The 13,913-nt window shown below is 40.9% G+C and overlaps 1 protein-coding gene across 1 annotated transcript in view; it reads left to right on the forward strand.

Moving 5' to 3' along the window:
* Positions 1-13,913, forward strand: part of LOC125466793 (dnaJ homolog subfamily C member 11) — a 47,706-nt gene that overhangs the window by 11,743 nt on the left and 22,050 nt on the right. Inside the window, exons 2-8 of the mRNA XM_048561822.1 lie at positions 3,781-3,910; positions 4,441-4,514; positions 5,602-5,703; positions 6,284-6,409; positions 7,644-7,766; positions 10,217-10,290; positions 12,584-12,773. Of these exons, the coding sequence (XP_048417779.1) occupies positions 3,781-3,910; positions 4,441-4,514; positions 5,602-5,703; positions 6,284-6,409; positions 7,644-7,766; positions 10,217-10,290; positions 12,584-12,773 (819 nt within the window). The remainder of the gene's footprint in view (positions 1-3,780; positions 3,911-4,440; positions 4,515-5,601; positions 5,704-6,283; positions 6,410-7,643; positions 7,767-10,216; positions 10,291-12,583; positions 12,774-13,913) is intronic.

Genomic DNA, 13,913 nt, shown 5'->3' on the forward strand with positions numbered 1-13,913 from the left:
TCTAAGTTAACCTGTGAAAGATGATCACTGGGTGAGGTGCTGCATCTTCCGGAAAGGCAATAAGTTCTAAACATAAATCATTTCCTTGGTTTTACTGTTAACAGGTACTGCAATGGAGGATTAAGAAAGCAGTGTTAAGAAAATTAATGATCCTGCTGAAACACTCCTCCAAGAGAAAAATGGTAGAAGAACAGTTTGTCCTTTGAGCTTATGAGTTTTAAACTACTAATTCTACCAACAAATTCCACTTCCCAAAATGAAGGGGAAAACTTGTTGCAAATGACTACAAAATAATGCTGACTGCTTAAAGTATATGTTAATAACTGTGTGTCTAACAGCTTCCTTCAGAAATCCTTTGGAGCCTGTCATTTTCCTTTTTGAGTATTTCAGTCAGGGGTATCTGGTGGTTACCTTAGTTTTTAACTATCAAATGCTTACTTTGATGGATTCTTAGTTTTATGGAGTGAGAAGCTTGACTATCCAACCCAATTCCCACTTTTTTGCTCTGTTTGCTGATCACGGCTGTGGAAATAGCAAGAATGTTTAAGTGGATTTGAGTGTTGTTGGAGCCAGGTGAAAAATCATGCGTGTAATATTTGGGCTTGAGTTGTAAACTGGTGACCCCCACCTTGAGGGTTTCATCAGGTGAGGGCAGGATCAAGTTGGGCTCTTTGTCTCTAGTTGATTTTTTTTTGTTTAAATTCTTTCATGAGATGTAGACTTTGCTGTCTAACATTTGTTATCCATCCTTAATAGCCCTTGAGAAAGTGAGCTGCTTTCTTGAACCACTACAGTCCATGTAGTGTTGGGAAGGAGTTTGACTCAGTCGCAGGGAGGGAATGACAGCATAGTTCTCACTGAAGGTGATGTATGACATGGAGAAAAACTTGCAAGAGATTCGATCAACACTCCTTTTAATTTCAACCTGGCTGGGCAGGCCTCCATGGCTTACGCACAGCAACAACTTCCAGAACTGAAAGCCAATGCCACAATCAGCGTGCCAACACCAATTACTGTTCATGGAACCTTGGAGAGGCTGTGCATGGTTCAGAAATATTTTGGTTCTGCTGCTATGGTCCTTCTAGTTTGTAGAGATTGCAGGTTACAACAACACTTCTGAAGGTGCCTTGAAGAGTTTACTTTTGTAGATATATATTGTTGCCACTATATGTTTCTGGTGGATGGAGTTAATCTTTAAAATGATGGCTGCTGTGCCATTTAAACAAGATAATTTTGTCCTGCATGCTTTCAAGTTCCTTGTTGGATTCATTTAGGCAAGTGGAGAGTATATCATTACACCGCTGATATACTTTAGATGATGGGCAGGGGCATTAGGAAATCAGGAGATAAATTGCTCGCTGCAGAATTCTCGGACTCTGACCTGCTTATCATTTTTATGGCTGATCCAGTTGTTTCTCATCGGTAACCCCAAGATCTTGAAATTGAGGAATGCACCATGAATGTTCCTTGCACTTTATCAGTCCTCATCTGCATACAGCCATTGACACTTCAGTACCTGAGCAGTTGTGCAATCATCAGCAAACATCCCAACCTTTTAATAGCCGTAAGATCATTGATGCAGCTGAAGCTGTTGGGTGTTTTGGCAAAAGACACTATTCTGAGGAGGCCAATCAGCTAAGCCAGAGGACATCCAAAATCCACAACTATCCAAATGCTGCTTTTCCTGATGTGAAGGGAGGCCACTCTCACTTCATCTCTTAGCTTCAGCTCTTTTGTCAATTTTTGGATCATGGCAGAAATGAGTTCTGAAGCCTAATGGTCTTGGTAGAACCCGAACTGAGTGTTATTGAGCAAGTTATTTCTGAGTAAATGCTGCTTGATGCACTTCGGTCACCCCTTCCTTAACTTTGATTGACAGGAGACTGGGACAACAGTTGGCTGGGTTGGATTTGACTTTTGTTTGTGGACAGGACTTACCTAGGCAAATCTCCACATTATTGGATAGATGCCATTGTTTTAGTACATAGAATCATAGAACCCTACCATTGTGGAAGCAGGCCGTTCAGCCCATGATGTCAACTCCACCCCTCCAAATGGCATCCCAGCCAGACCCTCCCCTCTCCGTATTCCTATAATCCTGCATTTCCCATGGCTAAACCCCCTAACCTACCCATCCCAGGACTCTGCAGGCAATTTAGTATGGCCAATCCACCTAACCTAGTTATATGGAACTACTTGATCAGAATGGCTAGTTCTGCAGTATAAGTCTTCAGTCCTGCTGCCAGAATGTTGTTAGGACCCATTGTCTTTGCAGTATCCGGTGTCTTCACTTTTTCTTTTTATTTGTGCTCTGAGTCACACTCGATGGACATTCAAATCTCCACCATAGTGTGTTTTGCATGTCCTTGCCATTCCTTCGTGCTTCTTCCAATTGACGTTAACATGGAGGAGTATGAATTCATCAGCTGAAGGAGTTCAGTATGTTCAAATTTAAGTAAATCTAGAGTTAACATCTTGTCTCATTACTAATGACAATGAAACTAGCATTATAAAGATCCATTTTAGTTCACTAACATCTTTTTGGGAGGAAATCTGCTGTCCAGTCCTGGCCAGGCCTGGATGTGACCCCTGACTCACAGCAATGGTCAACTTTTAAATAACCCTGTTGACTCGATAGAGTCCCGCTACGAATAACTCTCAATTAAAATATTGAGAATTGTACCAGACCAATACAGGTAAAATCAATAGGTCATCAGCAGACAATTCCTTTGCTGTAGTCCAGAGAAAATGTCAGGGGTAAGTCCCTCCTGACTGTATACCACTATGCTGTCAACTCTGTTGAATCTGTGCTGCTGCTGGACATGATTTAACAGGAGATCATGTTAGTGGTATCTGATAATATCGTTAGTAAGGTATCATTTAGTGTGTATGAATGTGTAAGGCTGGTGCTTGGCTAGGTGCTAACAAACAACTGCATTTGTTCTTGACTTATTCTGAGGATTGATTGCTATGATTCGTCAAAAGCCATTGTATCATGTAACTACTAGTATGGTAGGAGGTGAACTAATCAACCTTGGTCTTTTTGTCGTCCAGCAATTCCCCTGTTAAGTCTTTCGATCCAGGGCCTTGTGTGAAGAACAACTTCTTGGCTGAAATTTCAAAAAACATTTGTTCTCTGTGGAACTGTAACCTATCAGAAGTAGAAATGAAATTGTCGACAGAAATGTTGACAAAAGTATGAGAAAACAGCTCCTGACATTGCATTTAATTTCAGGTTTTCAGAGCTTCTATTTATGCACCTCAGCTTCCCTGCAGAACTAAGAATAGATTTGCTTCATTCACTTGACATGTATAATAAATGTTCTCACTGCCCTTTCAAACATTGATCATGTTTGTATGTGTGAGAGAGATTTACTAGGCAAGCTTAGTTCTATGCCTTCACTTCCACAACTGGTTTGAAGGCACTGAAATCATGATAGTCTTGATCTGTATGACTCTGTACCACTTAACTTGGTAAGTCATTCCGATTGAACCCTGGAGATTGAATAAGAAGTTCTTAATTTAGCACTCAGCTTTTCAGCGAGCTAGACAGTGTCAGAATAGCTCTCCCCTGTTATCTTACATGCCACTAATGCCAGTGACTTGTACGTAGATTAAGCAGAGAGAAGTGAGTGATGAGTTTTCCAAAAAAATGGTGAACAAAATTATGTTCTTGGATCAAGCAGCAGCACTATCATCTGACTCTACTCGGTCAGTTTGAAACAACACTTTCTTCTTATTTTTGTGTTTAGTCTTGCTGATCCATCTGTTGTTTTGTAGGCCACACAAGATGAGCTAAAGGCTGCTTATCGCCGGTTGTGTATGCTATATCACCCAGATAAGCACCGAGATCCTGATCTGAAACAACAAGCAGAGACTCTGTTCAACCTTGTACACCAGGCATATGAAGGCAAGTACCTTGAGTCGGTAAAAAAGTGGAGTGCTTTCTCTCTGACCCCACCCCTGTCACCACCAATTTTGCCAGTAACTTTACTCACTTAGTATATTGTATTTGCAACAATCCCAAATTTTTTTCACGTAGCTTCGGGAGTTGTGCGTCAATTTCCCATCTTCCCTTTGCAAACAAGGAAGCAGGTTGCAGATCACCTTGTCTGAAGGCAAAAAGGAAATTAAAAGGCCAATGTCCCTTAATTCCCACTGTATGGTACAGTCTTTTGTGTAGTGCCCTCTGGTTCTGCTTGTTCCCTTTTGATCTCCCTTCTTGCTTTTACTTTTTGTTTTCACCCTCAACCTCTGCACCTCCCCCTCTCAATTTCTCATACTGTTACTCTTTGTCTCTTTTTCCTTCACCCTCTCTGTCTCTCATACTCCTCCCACAACCTGGGCTACAACTTTTTGATATGGACTCATGTATTGTGTCCTTTTAGTTAAAGATCAGTTTGTTCTGAATCCTTGTTATTTTCCTGTTTTGCTTGACAGTACTTAGTGACCCCCAGAGCAGAGCCATCTATGACATCTATGGTAAAAAAGGCCTGGAAATGGAAGGATGGGAGGTAAGCCATTATTCTATTCCTAGCATTCCCCCAACCCCACAAAAAAGGCTGGATCCTGTCATAGAGTGAAATTAAAGGAATTTGCTATCTTAAAGAGCCTTGCATGAGAGGAATTTGTGTTTTCTCTGTCTGGTAGTGAGCTTGAGGCCATTACTCAAACATTTCTGTAAATAATCAGTAAATTAACAAGCTAAGAGATTTCCTTCTGGGAGGACAGATTTTAAAAAAAAGTCACATTGGTACTGCAGAAGATACCAAAATCTTGGTGGCAGTAGTGATCTAATTACTCATTGCGAATGCTTACAGGTTGTTCCCAGAATGGTAAATTGAAGCTTGTGTATAAATTGGTGCCAGGGCAACACAAGGTCCAGGAGTTTGAATAGTTTTAATGTTTACCTTTTACCTCCAGGTTCTGGTACATGTTCCATCTAGGGAGCCAGGAGGGAGTAACATTTCAACTTTGTATGTGGAGCACTGAATAAAATGCTTTACAATCAGAATCTCCGTTCCCTAATCTCAGTGATTGTTTGCCAGTGACTTGCCTATCATGCCAACTTAATGTTTTGTTAATCTATTTCAATTTTCAGCTTTTTCAACCCTGCCTTTCTCACTGTTCTTAAGTATACCACCTCACATCAATGTCAAAATTCAATTGGTTGAGCTTCCCTCTCTTTTCTCAATTTTCTCTTCCCTGAAGCTACTGACTCCATGAGTTGGTATACTTTCATAGATACTTTGGTGCCTTATATTGAGTTTTGGCATGATTTGTCCTCATGTAATGTCTACATGTGTGCACACTTTAAATCAGCATTAAACTGCAGTTTCAACCTAGCTGAGATCCATCAACTCCATACGAGTGCAGAACTTAAGTTTCTAGTCGGGCTCAGATAACTCTCTCTACCTTAACCAACTTGAGTTACCAGAGGTAGTTTACCTGTTCCAAGTGGTGGAAGTTAGGTTTTACAGGGCTGCTTTTTTGGACTTGTGGATGAGATTTGGTTATTAGACTATGTATTGTATATTAAACGGCAACTATTGTCTGTGACTTAACTGGCTAATGATGTTTTTGTTTTGTTCTGTCTTACAGGTAGTGGAAAGAAAGAAAGCAGCGGCTGAAATACGTGAAGAATTTGAGAGGCTACAACGAGAAAGAGAAGAAAGGCGATTGCAACAAAGAACAAATCCCAAGGTACACAAGAGTCTGCTCAATCATTTGGAACTAGGGCCTCAGAATGATTACATTGTATTGAAGTAATTATGTTATATGCTTGATGACTTGCAAACTTCAAGCAGGATCAAGAGTTAAAAACATGAAAGTGCTTCAAAGTGTGCATATATATCTGAGTCCGTATTCATAGTTAGCGTAATGGTTTCCATTATAAATTCTTATGTCTGCACTTAAATAAAATACCATCCTAAAATTTTCACAGTCTAATTGCGCGCTCACATCAATCGAGTTCTACAACGCCACAACTGTGATTAGACAGTGAGAGTATGTCTGGTTTTCTTTATGAATATGGACATGGGAATTTATAATGGCAAGATATAAAAACACAGAATTGTTCCACTAAGCCTACTTCCTCTGAAAATCAGGTTTGGCTTTGACTCCTTGAGCACCACTACAAGAGATGGATTACTACAGTTATCAACTTAAGGCTACAGTTGTTCTTTTGAATAGTGCCAAGAGCCACATACATCATTTGCTGCTCTGTCACTTTAGAACAGTACCTCCTCATAAATGAGCAATGATTTATTTAATTTTCTTGCAGGGCACAATAAGTGTTGGAGTAGATGCCACAGATCTCTTTGACCGCTATGATGAGGAGTTTGAAGAGCCAGGCAGCCGGTTTCCTCAGATTGAAATTAATAAAATGCACATATCTCAATCTATTGAAGTAGGTATTTTCACAACTTGTCACAAAAGTTTGTAAAATTGGTAACTTTTGAAACTGTACAGTAACCCTTCCTTGATGGTTTGGTCAATGCCAGGTATAAATGTAGAAGGCTAAAACTAATGCTGAGCACTTCTGCCTTTTTAAAAATTTATTAACGGGATGAGGATGTTGCTGGCAACCACATTGCTGTGGGTCTGGAGTCACATGTAGGCCAGACCAGGTGAGGACGGCAGTTTCCTTCCCTAAAGGACATTAGTGAACCAGTTGGGTTTTTCTGACAATCAACATGGTCATCATTAGGTCCTTAATTCCATATATTTTATTGAATTCAAATTCCACCATCTGCCATGGCAGGATTCAAACCCGGGTCTCCAGAATGTTATCCAGGTCTCTGGATTAACATTCCAGGAATAATACCACTAGTCTATTGCCGCCCACTTCCTAATGCTGTTCCTCCTACCAAAATTCTGTACCCCAAAATGATGGTTCAAGGTAAAGTGACATCTCCAGATCCTGCTCTAGTTATGGAGTACTAAGTCTTACAGACCAGAAAGATCTGTACTAAATGAACAGCCATGGCTGAGCCAGCAATGCGAAATTGCAGTCACCTAATGGACTGTACTGTAGGCACAGCTCATTGGATAAGCACCATCTGTTAAATCCTTCAAATAATGTGCACTGACCAATCCAACTGATCTCTTCTTTGAGCAATCCAGCTGTTTTGTCAGCATTTTGAGACTAGTGCAGAAAAGCAGAGATATGAGAGGTGGGCAGGAAAGTTGAGCTGAGGGAGAGAGCAACTATAGGCAACTATAATCATATTCAGTGGCAGAGCACATATCATTTCCTACTGCACCGGTTTCTTGTTTTATTGTAAAGTAATTTTAAGGTGTGATTAAACTGCCCAATTGTTGCTACAGTTTAGGCCCTATTATGAAGTTTGAAGAAGTGCACAAACTACCTTGAGAAGTTAATAGATGGGCAAGGTAGCCGCCATTACCGCTGTTGATCACTACCTGGTAGTGAAAGGAGTATAATCGTGTATGCATTGGGCTGAGCTTTAATCCCTTCCATCGTCAAATATTTTAAGTCGCACTGTCCAGCTGACAAAACCTAAACATCCACTTGCATGATATACAGCAAGACTGCTATCACTTATGGTGTGCACCCCATGTGCATTTTCAGAAAAGTAAGAAAGGTGAAGCTGGTCGCTAAGTTATGTTTTTCCTCACAGGCTCCATTGACCACGACAGATACAGCTGTTCTAGCAGGGAGTCTATCAACGCAGAATGGCAATGGCGGTGGCTCAATCAACATTGCATTGAGGCGGGTAACATCTGCAAAAGGATGGGGTGAGGTAAAGGCTGAATGTTTACTTCTCGCAGTAACAGTATATCTTGGTACTCTTAGAATTCCTTTGCAATTATTGTTTGAACTATCGCTTCCAATCCAGGATGAATTTGTTCAGAAACATTGAGGTTGAATTTAGACTGCACTTGAATGTAAAAAAAGTTGCACGAAGTTTTCAGTTTGGACATGGTTACTCCACAGACCATTTGGTCAATCTAAACAAAGTCTGCCTTGCTGATGAATTGAGTAAGTGTTTGATCCATTATGATTTTCCCAGAAATGTACATGAATTTATTTGGTGTAACCTGTAAACTTATGTTTTATGATTTATTTCATTCGCATATGGAATGTTCTGTGAGGCTGTGATTCACCAAGGCATGTAAACAAGGTTGCTTGCATGATGTTGCAGTAACATAATTCAGCAGTCCAAATGAAAATGGTATGCTATCAAACTCCTGATTTCATGAGTTGAATATGTAACATTTTCTTTTCATCAATCAACTGATTGGTTGTTTTTGTTTGGGAATTATTCCCCATTAATACCCTAAGTAATGCCCAATTCAGTGTGGTGTTCCATTTAGCTGATTTCGGTGTATCTCTTTGTGTTGATAAAGATTGAGTGCTGTGTAGCATTCTTCACTAGTAGTGCCTGTCGACTGCCTGTCCAAGATCTTCAGTTGGTGCATCCATATTGTTGGTGTCAATTTGAGTGTAGGCTCATGCAGCCACAGATTTTTTTTCTAAAATTGCATATGATCTTGCTTTTAGCACACTGAAAATGGCTATATCTTTAATCTCTGGGAATGGATTTTAGACACATAATCTCTGTGGATCAAGATTTTTGTTCCATAGTCAATAACGTGCAGCTGCAAGTTTTGTATCTGCACTGTTTCTCATGACATTTCACTAGAATGTTTTAAAGCACTGTATTTCTTTCGAAAAGCAATAACTAATGTCTGACTGAACATCAAAGCCATTTGTAAAACCACACAAAAACACAATAGCAAATGAAATGAATGAGCTTTAATGTTCTTTTCTGTTTGTTTAAAAGAGGGAATGTTATCCAAGATACAGGGAGATCTCTCTGCGTTCTTAATATAGTGTCCCGAAATTATTAATGTTTGCCTCTGCATTTGCATTTCACACCCTTCAAATGAACTTGGGTAATCAAGTCCGAAGTCTGAACCTTCAGTCCTCAATTCGGTTGCAAGAAAACTACTGACACAACAAATCACTAAGAATTAGTGACAGCTCCTCCTCCATGATCATCCTTAACATCAGTGCCACACAAGGCTGCATACTCAGCCCATACTGTGGTACTCTATACACTCACAGCTGTGTGACCAAATTCCACCCCAACTCCATTTACAAATTTGACACCACCATTGTAGGTTGGATCTGAAACAGCGATGAGACAGAGTACGGGAAAGAGATTGAACACCTAGTGGTATAGTGTAAAGACAAATATCACTTCATCAATGTCAGCAAAATGAAGGAGCTGGTCATCGACTTCAAGGAGTGGAGGGCATGCTACTGTCTGCACCAGTGATGCGAGGCAGACAGGTCCAGAGAGTCAAGTTTCTGGGAATGATGATCACTAACAATCTGTCCTGGTCCACCCAATCAATGCGAAGGTCAAGAAAATGTATTAACAGCTCAATTTTCTCAAGAGGCTAAAGAAATTTGGCATGCTCATAAAGACTCTCACCAATTTTTATAGATATGCCATAGAAAACATACTTGTCTGGATGCATCACAGCATTATTCAGTAACTGTTCTTCCCAAGGCCATAAGAAACTACAGAGAATCATGAACACAGCCCTGTTCATCTCACAAACCAGCCTTCCATCCATGGACTCCATCTATATTTCTCGTTGCCTCGGGAAAGCAACCAACCCCTACCACCCCGTTTATATGCCCTTCCACACACACGCTTATGAGGTAGAAGATACAAAAGAATACACATACGAACAGATTCAAGAACAGCTCCTTCCCCGCTGTTATCCAATTGTTTTTTCTCCCTCTTCCCCTTCTCTGTCTCCCCTCCCTTTCTTCTTCCCCCCTCCCCCCCCTTCCTTTCTTCCCCCCCCCCACTCTGTCTCTCCCCTCTGTTCCCCCCGCCCTCTGTTTTCCCCCCCCACTCCCCCCGCCCTCTGTTTTCCCCCCCCACTCCCCCCGCCCTCTGTTTCCCCCCCCCCATTCCCCCAGCCCTCTGTTTTCCCCCCACCCCCAACCTTCTCTGCAGCTGCAATGCTGCGTTCTGCTACCTGATGCACTTGTCATCTGCCTGTAGAGCACACAAAACAACACTTTTCACTGTACCTCAGTACATGTGACATCAATAAATGAAATTTAAAATGAGCAATGTAAAACCATGATATTTAAGCTGTCATAAAATTAACAAAAGTCCGATTTTTCTATTAAGTCTTGAATACTCACTTACTTTATGTTTGACAGTTGGAATTCGGAGCAGGAGATATTCAAGGACCTTTGTTTGGGATAAAAATATTTAGAAACATCACTTCACAAAGGTAGGTGACATAAGCAAGTTGCAGTTTTAATTTCAAATGGACTTGACTGTTGCTATTAAAGTTTTGCTGTGTATTCACCAGAAATTGTTGCATTCTAGTTCTTCATTATCCTTTTATGTGAATAAGAACTTCCTGATTTTACTCCTTGAACAGTCAAAGGGTGGCACATTGACTCAGTGGTTCGCACTTCTGCCTCGCAGCACCAGGGACCTGAGTTTGATTCCATCCTAAGACGACTGTCCGTATGGAGTTTGCACATTCTCCCCGTGTCTGCGTGGGTTTCCTCTGGGTGCTCCAGTTTCTTCCCACAGTCCAAAGATGTGCAGGTTAGGTGGATTGGCCATGCAAATTGCTTATAGTGCCCAGGGTTGTGATGGCTAGATGGGTTAGCTGTGGGAACTGCAGGGTTTCAGGGATATGGTAGGGGGTAGGTCTGGATGGGTTGGTCTTCAGAGGCCAGTGTGGACTCAATGGGCTGAATGGCCTGCTTCTGCACTTATTGGATTCTGTGATTCCCTCAATCATGTTATATATCCCACTCACCCTTCCAATCTCCTAAACACAAGGTGAATACACCCAAGATTGTGCAACTTGTCTTCATACTTTATCGAAACACAGTGTGCGAATAGCCATTGCGCCCCATTCTGAGGCCAGTAAGTCTTTTTTGAGCCACAGGCAGTGTACTGCTTGAAATTACAAGGCTAACAATATACTACGTACATTGAAGCTGACTCAATGTGATTTCAACTGGCTCTTCTTCATAATAGTTCTTCCAAGATCCTTGATTGATGGTTAGCTGGGAAATATTTGGACATCTGGCTGGGCTGTCACCACTTCTGGCAGGTGGTCAGAGGGCAGCCAAAGTAGAGTTTAATCGTGGCCAATAACCACCATCCCCTCTTTTAGGAAATGACTGATCTCTAGTATGAAAAGAATTAGAAAATTAAACCCTTGGGATCATGATTGACAAATTAAACAAAAATGTTCAATGATAGCAAGTAAAACAAATCAGATGTGAGGACATTTTATAGGATTGATATTGAGTGGAAATAGTGAGGTAATCCAGCAACACTTTAATTTGTTGCTGTGTGTAGGTGTTGTCACCACTGTACTAAAGAAAATCAGTTATTGTAGAAGTACAGAAGAAAGCAATGATTTGAGGGGTTGAAGAGATTGGATTATGAGGATTGATTATGTCTTCACTAGAATAGAAAAGGTTAAAATGTGTTCTGATCATTAGCATTGTTAAGGAACTGATTTAGGCCATGGCCAGCTGTTTTACATTGTCAGAGCAGAAGAACTCAGAGGAAACAACCTGCACATTCAGTGCTGTAAATTCAAAACTAATCTAGAAGAATATTATTTCAGTGTCAGTGTGACTGGTCTGTACAGCATGCACCACAGGATGCTGGTACAAATTGTTTTGATTCATTTCAATACAAATTAGAAACACTTATTTCAGAAAATAGCAATTGGGGGTACAGTATATGAGTAATTTGACACATGACATCATGAGTGATGTATGCTCTGAAAAAACAGATGATTTTAGGCCCATGATTTTTTCACAGCTCACTATTACTAGGGATTTCCTGGAGGCAAGTTGGCTAGTCAACCATTCCTCATCGTTACTGAAATGGAGCTCTCCAAACTTTTTGTTTCAAACTCAATGGAATTTTAGTAAGTGATGACTATGCCCCTCCATGCAAAATTGCTGCTGTTTGCTAGAGTAGAGCAACTGATTACATGGCAATAAGACTTAGAGCTGAATCGTAAACAGTAATCAGGGTCAGGAGGCAAAGTAAACATGCTGAAACAGAGCCTTGTTCGGTGGAAAATGCCCTTGTTAACTGACAGTGTTAAATTTACCTGTTCTCAAAAGCTTCATTCACCTTTTCCAGATAATGGGTATCTAAATATGCAGCTGACAGATTATGGAATCATACTGTCCAGAAGGAGTGGGCACAATCGCTGGCCAGTAGTTCATTTATCTGATCTCCTCTAAGTGTCAGCAGTAACTACAACAAATCCGTGAATTAGGAACAGACAAATCAGGCAGGATTTCCACACCTTACCTCTGACATTGATTAATGCTAATTTTCTGGCACATGTGAAAATTATTTGGAGATGGGCAAGTTCTAGCTTCACTGATCAGAATTTACGCCAAGCTTTGCACATTAATCAACAGCAGCTTTGGCAACCTAGAAAGATGGGAACTTAGGAACAATCATCTTTTAATTTAAACCGAACAATGGCCTTCATTGACACGTTCTCTCGTCTGCTTGACCCTATACAGTTTTATCACCACTCATTGTGGCCTTCAGTTTTCATCTCGTGGAATCCGTCCTGGCTTGACCACAGTCCTAGCACGGAACCTGGACAAGAACACAATGGGCTATCTGCAGTGGCGTTGGGGTAGTCAGTCTGCCATGAATACAAGTCTAGTAAGGGATACTAAAACCAGCCACCTTACATTAGCATTGCAGGTAATGGAGATTTAAACAATTTAAAACCAGTACTGTTGCCTCTTACATGCATCATACATATAGCGTTAGTTAAGATATTTTGACCTGAAGTAAATATTATCTTTCCTCCTGGCAATTTGAAGGGCCAATGGAACACAATGGTACTGTGACACAACTAGTAATCCAGAAACCCAGGTAATTGTCTGGGGACCTGGGTTTGAATCCCATCATGTTACAATATGGAATTCGAATTCAAAACATCTGGAATAAAAAGTCTCATGATGATTGAAATCATTGTCATTTGTTGTAAAAAGAAATGACTGTGTCGCTAATCTCCTTTGGAGAAGGACATCTGTCAGCCTTTGTTTAACTGACATATGACTGACCTTGACTAGTCAAACTGTAACCTGACAGAGTCATAGTAATGGAATAGTACTTTGCAAACAATGTACCATACACAATCATCACCATCCTTGGGTATATCCTGTCTCGACAGAACAAGAGACCCAGCAATGGTGGCTGCACAGCAGTACACAGTAGGGAGACCGTTCCCCTGAGAATCCTCAAAGTATGAGTTCACACCTCTCAAAGTCTCATGGCATCAGGCCAGAAAAGGAAAGCTTCTTCTGATTACCGTGCACACCTCAGCTGATGCATCAGCACTTCTCCATGTGGAACACCACTTGGAGGAAATATTGAAGGTCAATGTCCGTCTCCAAGAGTTGCTCAACAGCAACGCACCTGACTGAGTTGGTAAAGTCCTAAGGGGAGGCGATGGCCTAGCGATATTATTACTGAACTGTTAACCCTGAGATGCAGGTAGTGTTCTGGTGCTTCGAATCCTGCCACAGCAGATTGAATTTGAATTCAGTTTTAAAAAAATCTGGGATTCAGAGTCTGATGATGACTATGAAACCATTGTCAATTGTCAGAAAATTACACCTGGATCACTAATGTCCTGGACTACATACGACTCCAGACCCACAGCAATGTGGTTGATTTTTAGCTGTTCTCTGGAATGGACAATAAATTTTGGCCTAGCCATTGACACCCTCATCCCACGTCTGCAGCAAATGGTGAGGTAACCAACAAGAGGTGCATCAGTCCATGACAGTCAGTAGAAATAGTTCTAGTGGAGATTAAGTCCTGTTTTCACTTTGA

The sequence above is a fragment of the Stegostoma tigrinum genome, chromosome 28 (genome assembly GCF_030684315.1).
Source record: "Stegostoma tigrinum isolate sSteTig4 chromosome 28, sSteTig4.hap1, whole genome shotgun sequence".
In the NCBI taxonomy this organism is placed as follows: Eukaryota; Metazoa; Chordata; class Chondrichthyes; order Orectolobiformes; family Stegostomatidae; genus Stegostoma; species Stegostoma tigrinum.